This window comes from Rhamphochromis sp. 'chilingali', assembly GCF_963969265.1.
Source record: "Rhamphochromis sp. 'chilingali' genome assembly, chromosome: 21".
Lineage (NCBI taxonomy): Eukaryota > Metazoa > Chordata > Actinopteri > Cichliformes > Cichlidae > Rhamphochromis > Rhamphochromis sp. 'chilingali'.
Genome location: NC_137949.1, coordinates 7991963 through 7998216, shown reverse-complemented (window position 1 = coordinate 7998216; position 6254 = coordinate 7991963). Strand labels below are relative to the sequence as shown.

The 6254-nt window shown below is 39.5% G+C and overlaps 2 protein-coding genes across 2 annotated transcripts; one reads left to right on the top strand and one right to left on the bottom strand.

The window, feature by feature from the left end:
- Window positions 1–97: 97 nt before the first annotated feature.
- On the top strand, window positions 98–2298 carry LOC308389627 (uncharacterized protein; the record flags this gene model as incomplete). Its single annotated transcript, XM_080871116.1, has 3 exons — window positions 98–203; window positions 335–1174; window positions 1586–2298. Exons 1-3 carry the CDS (start codon window positions 194–196, stop codon window positions 2296–2298), a joined length of 1563 nt encoding a protein of 520 aa, XP_080727242.1. The 5' UTR covers window positions 98–193.
- A 1854-nt stretch (window positions 2299–4152) lies between these two features.
- cfd (complement factor D (adipsin)) lies at window positions 4153–5967 on the bottom strand. The gene is made up of 5 exons (XM_080871791.1): window positions 5857–5967; window positions 5589–5745; window positions 5172–5313; window positions 4768–5058; window positions 4153–4631 (listed from the first exon to the last, which is right to left on the bottom strand). Exons 1-5 carry the CDS (start codon window positions 5912–5914, stop codon window positions 4452–4454), a joined length of 828 nt encoding a protein of 275 aa, XP_080727917.1. The 5' UTR covers window positions 5915–5967; the 3' UTR covers window positions 4153–4451.
- Between the last annotated feature and the right edge of the window lie 287 nt (window positions 5968–6254).

The window sequence follows — 6254 nt, the reverse complement described above, 5'->3', positions numbered from 1 at the left end:
GTGGAATGCACTTCCTTGACAGTTGAACTTGTAGTGCCACATGTTGTAATCCAGAAGCATCCTGTTTTACCTTTTACCTGTTTTACCTTTTTCCTTTATAATGCTTGTTTCAGAGCCTGAGTGTCTAGTTTCAGGTGTTATCTTGAGCTGACAAGAATCTTAGTGCAGACTTGCTGGAGCACCTGCAAAAGACATGGCTAGGAGTGAGTAATCGTATTTTTCTTTTACTATGAGGTCAAATCATTGACTAAATAGTTGCAAATTATTTTAAACGTTAGATCCTAAGGATGTGTTGGTTTGTGTACTGAAAAGTTGTTATTGTTTTGTTTGACAGAAAATGTAACAGATATAAGAGAGATGATGGTGGTCATATCAATGATGGAAGAATGGTCTGCTCTGAAATCTCTGGCTCAGGATAGCTCTGAGGATGAAAGTCACAAGTTAAGTTTTAGATCTGTGGGATCAAACCAAGTCTGTGATTTGACTGTGGAGGATCGTTCGATCAGCTTGCACTATGCAGAGTTAAAGGAAAACATGACAGAGGAGAGCATCTGTGAGACAATCGATAGCTGTTTCAAGTCTTGCACAGAGGAAATCAGAACATTTCTGTTGCTGATCCAAGGTGGCTGTTACACAATGAGAGAACAAAGACTGACAGGGATCCTTCAGGCCCACTTTGGAGCTGAGGCTTTAAAATACTTAATTGTCCTCTCTGTGGAAGATGGAAAGGTTGTTGACACATTAGATGACGCCCTGCTAGATTTGATAAATGTATGTGATGGCAGGTACTGCCGAGTTAGGTCCTCTGCTCCGGGTGGCGGGCTGCACACCCTGCTCGAGATGGTTGACTACCTGATGACTGAAAATGGCGTCACAGGTTACACTGAAAGCATGCTAAGTGAATCCATGAAACGTAGGACAGAAGACTCGGCCATGAACATGCTGAAAATGAAAGTACGCGAGGCAGAAGAGAAGGAGCAAGCTTTCATGCAGCTACTTCAACAACAGGAGCAGAGAAGAGCCAAGGAGCTGGAGGAGCTGAATGCAAAGCACGATGAGGAAAGAAAGAAGGAGGGAGCTGAACAAAAGCAGTATGAGGCAAAAAGAGAGAACCTTGAGGAGGCTGTAAGAAGCCACAGAGCCATGTTGCAACTTCAGATCAGTACCCCTGATGGTAAGAGCTATTTCCATTTGTTCTGGTGTTTTAAAACTAAAGTTGTCAAGATGAATAAAAATACAGACCTATAACTTCCCTGTACACCAAAGAGTGGTGAATACATCGTCCAGCATCTACTGGAAGAGGTAAAAGTGATGTTAATTGCCCCTAGGGGGTGATAGAGTTACATTTTTATATGGATATTGTTATAATATTTAGTGTTACAATTCAGTTTGACACATGTAAAACCAGAAGAACATGATATAGACCCCAACAGGGGAAATGGCCCTCCACAAGTTATAGATATTATAATATTGGGGCTGTAGCTAGTGTGTAATCATATTTTCAACATTTTCATAAGAGTTGTATGGTCTAATTTTCTGTAGGTGTTTTCTAACAGTCATTTTCCATTTCATTTTTGGCTTTCAGATGATGAAAAGAATAAGATCTCTGTGATCTTTCTTGGTCTCAGTGGCAGCGGTAAGTCTTCTGCTCTGAATGTAATCCTAGAGAGAGCAGGTAGCCAGTACTCAATTAACGGATCCACTCATGAACCGGCCCTACTGACTGTATTTTGCGAGAGAAAGGAGGTATACGCAGCAGGGAGGAAGCTCATCCTCGTCGACACCCCTGAGCTGTGGGACGAAGACGGGGTGGAGAATGTAGAGCTTGTGAAGGACTGCCTGGCTCTGGCCGTACCTGGGCCCCATGTTTTCCTGCTGGTGCTCCAGGTGGGACGCTTCACCCAGGGAGAGTGCGAGATGTTTGGACACCTCCAGAAGATCTTTGGACGAGAATTCGCAGAGCATGCCATCGTGTTGTTCGTTCAATTCGACAACAACAAGTGCAGGCCTCAGAAAATCAACAACTATGTTGCTGGTGCTCATTCAGCTCTGCAGGATCTTGTCCGGAAGTGCGGGAGCCGTTATTATGAGCTAAACATTATAAAATCCCAGAATGCTTTGAGCTATCCTCAGGTGAAAGATTTGCTGTCTGGGATCAGTAAACTGGTTGCCTCACATGGAGGACACCCCCACATAGTGAAGAGATTTTCTTTGCAGGAGCTGCAGGAACGAAACAAAGTGATTGAAGAGAGGAAGGAAGGAGCACTGGAAGTGAACTACTTATTAAGAGAAAATTAACTTCTCTTTCTTATAAAAAGGGGAACACTGCAGATGGAAAAGCAGTACAATGATGTACCCTAGAGCCTTGAACCTTTCTTAAACTTCCTGTTTGGTAAAAAAAAAAAAGTGTTAGTGTAGATGTTTTAAATTGGATTGAATTACATTAAACATTTGTTTCCTTTATTTGATACTCATGTGGTAGTATGGTTTGCTTTTGAAGGTTGAATCACTTGCAGAAAATGTCCTTGTAATCTTTTTTATTGTCTTTATAACCTTTGTATTTTAAGTTAACTAGCTATGAATACCTTTAAATGACTGTTAAGATGTACTGTCTTTTAGAAATGTGAACCTCTTGGTAGAACACAATGGCGGGGGTGATGGTGTGGTTTTGATCAAGCTAAACAAATCAGTGGAGCATGTTGGGAACTACTCACATACCTGCTTGTCTGCACAGACCAGTGAAAGGAGGAAAAGAAAAAGTACATGTGCTCTTTTTATTTGCTTTTGGACTTCCTCACCACTGGTATGAAGACTGGAAAGTTTATGAGATCTGTTGTTGTTGTTGTTGTCTTGATTGCCTGAGACTTGAAGACAATTTTACAAATGTTTCCACTTGCCAATAAGCTGACACACATGTATTAAAATTACAACAGTGATGCATAAATTGTTTAGATGACATCTTGGTGTTGTGTTCCAACATTGTAAACTTTGGCTTTTAACCATATTTTCAGTTAGTCTGATCTATTATTGTTTGTCTTTCTACTCACAAAGTACATTTCGTTAGCTTCATAGCATAATTGCCTAAGTCATTTGACTAAGTCAATGACTTAGGCACTTATGCTATGAAGCTAACGATTTGGAACTTTATTGCCAATAGCACAACTTACAGGTAGTATTAAACAAAACTAAACAAGAGGAAAAGGCACCGACTGACTTTCAGGGTTGGCTTCATTTGAAATATAGTTTAGCTACAAACAGATATATAAACTATTGATAGAACAAAGCTGATAAGTGACAGCAATGATAAGTGTCCATCTTCTTATAAGTTAAAGTAATTAAAGCTGTATATATATATCTGGCATTTTCTGATATCTCTGTCACTCACTTTTTAAAATACATATATGTTTTATTGTTGGAATACGTAGATGAAATCATAATTCGATATTGGTTGGATCCTTTTTCAGAACGCCACAGTCAGTGTGTTTAGTGATGTGATGTCTAATTTTTAGATGTCTATACATAAGTCACCTAGGAGTAAGCCAATTATTTTTTCCTGGAGTAGATAATGTGAACACGTTTCCATCAAATAATTGGTTTATTCTTAACTTTTGGCCTATCTTCTATTAAAAATAACAAGTACAGAGGGGGGACACTTGATATTTCCTAGTGAACAGTAAGCATGGTCCATGACCTGCTACTTTCCCCTTTAATTGCATGCACTGCATTCCATACCTGCAGTGTTTGTTTAATCCGTGTATTACGTTAATTTTCCTCTGAGACTGTTGACTAAGACATTGCACTGTAGATATTAATATTCCTGGCATTCCTGGAGTTCTGTTTAACATAACCAATCTCTTCATCTCTACTACTGTTCTGAGCTGGGATGCCCAGTAATACAATCTTATTTTAGGTAGAATCAATCAATCAATCTATCTATCTATCTATCTATCTATCTATCTATCTATCTATCTATCTATCTATCTATCTATCTATCTATCTATCTATCTATCTATCTATCTATCTATCTATCTATCTATCTATCTATCTATCTATCTATCTATCTATCTATCTATCTATCTATCTATCTATCTATCTATCTATCTATCTATCTATCTATCTATCTATCTCTGCAAGGTACAGGTATAACACGAGACATGTACTACGTTTTTATTAATTCCATAATACAGCAAAGTGCTACATTATGTGATTGTTATTATGATGCTAGAGAGGGTAAAATGGAGGCAGACAATTCCCTATGGCGACGCCCATAGAGGGAGCAATCAGGAGCAGTAGAAAAAAATAAAGACGTTTACATATGTTTTTGTCATTTGCCACACATTGATGAACTGCTCCTACAGACATGCATTAATCATATATGTATATATAAAAAACACTGTGACAGATGCATAGTCAGCTGTAGCTAAAAACTTGAATGTAACATCTGCTTTCATTTATGCGCTCTGCTCTTCTGCTGCGGCTGGCTGTGGATTCATGATGTTGTCAATCCATTGAGTGTAGTGAGAGATGATAGTATAAATTCCAGGCTTTTTTGTTTGGCCGCACTTTTTTCCGCCATTTGAGGTGATGCCCACCACAACGCCATTATAGAGCAGAGGACCCCCAGAGTCCCCCTGAATGACCACAACAAAGAAGCAGGAAAAAAAAGCACAAGTTTAGGATCAGTAATGCAATCTAAGCCAGCTGTCTAACAACTGTTTTCACGTTTCATCATTTATGTTTAGTAGAATAAAAGGAAGTAAAACTTACATCACAACTGTCCTCATTCTTATGTGGTTGGTCACAGGGGTTTGCGCATACTTTATGTGCACATATCATGTTAGTGGTGAACTTTCTACCAAAGTAGTCGCTGCGTCTGCACCGATCTGGGCTAATCACCTCGACAGTCACCTCTTTGAGTTTATCTGGTCTGGCCCCCAGGTTGTCAACCGATCCCCAGCCAGCTGTTTCGACCTCGTTACCGGTGTCGGGGTTTGTGCCTCCAGCACGCAGAAATTCCACCGCTTTAACCGCTTCGGAAATGTTAAATGGACGATCCAGCTGCAAAAGCCCCCACAGATAATGATTCCAACTATATCACTGTTTTGGTTTACTATTATAGACTCTTGTTTCTGAGTATTCAGATAGTATAAGGGCATAGCATATGCACTTACCTTAATTAAAGCAATATCATTGTCATAATTACTTGGGTCAAAATCTTGGTGATTGTGAAGTTCCAAAATGTCAAAGATTTGCTTTGTCTCTTCAGGTTCACTCAGAGAATGGACACCGAGCATCACCTTCCTTCCATCTGGTCTTAAAAAAGAGCACAATAGTGTTATATTATTGAATAATCATCAAGAAAAAGAGTTATCTACTACATAAAAGCAAACTCTAAATGCTTTTGTAGAGCCATTGAGCAAATTTAAACATGAAACTTGAACAAGCACAGGAGAGATTATTGCCCAAGCAAATACAAACAAACACAATCCAAACAGCACCAGCTTTAAATGGAAAATATCATGCTAATATGATTCTGATCTTGCAAATGTTTCCATACATTTGTTACACTGTAAAAAATGTTGCCTTACCCGTTAGGTAGACAGTGCACTGCAGTCATCACCCACTGATCTGCTACCACAAAGCCTCCGCATTCATGTTTCAGATTCTCCCCTTCTGGCACCTGGATGGAGGCCATGTAGGGCCGAGAATGCGGCGCTGCCTCCCTGCCTCCGATTATGCCCGCACCTGAGATGAAGAAGCATATTTTTCTTTTACAGACGCGCAAAATATTAATAGCAGAAAAATAACATCTGAAATGTTGCACCAAAAAACACAGATAAAGCAGCACAAACGTACTCTCTGAAATGAGGGCGACAACAAAAACAGCAGCACCCACGAGCACCTTTGACACCATGATGTCGCTTTAACTGATACAGAACGAGCATGTGTGCTGTTTTTAAAGGCTTTCATTTGGAACAAAGGAAGCCAATATTACGCAAAGCACAAGGGGGAGTCGGACCATCCTCCCATTCTCTGTTTCCTGGAATGAAAAACAGGAAAACATAAAACATGTTCTTGAGGTCGTTACTTTTTTGCATGGCTTTTATTTTTTTGCCATTGTCTTTGCTTGGAATTCCTATGTGTGACTTTTCCTGATACAGTCATATTATTGAGTTGATCTTTAAATGAAGATGAGCAAAGTATGTAGTATATAGTAGCAGTAGTTTTTGAAACTCATGCTTTAATTGGCTTCT

What these genes read in the sequence shown, in the direction of transcription:
- cfd (XM_080871791.1), bottom strand. Translation starts at nt 5,914, where the DNA reads ATGGTGTCAAAGGTGCTCGTGGGTGCTGCTGTTTTTGTTGTCGCCCTC. An exon ending in ATGATATTGCTTTAATTAAG is followed by an intron (nt 5,059 to 5,171) that starts GTAAGTGCATAT and finishes GGGCTTTTGCAG; the next exon opens with CTGGATCGTCCATTTAACAT. An exon ending in AGAATGAGGACAGTTGTGAT is followed by an intron (nt 4,632 to 4,767) that starts GTAAGTTTTACT and finishes GTGGTCATTCAG; the next exon opens with GGGGACTCTGGGGGTCCTCT.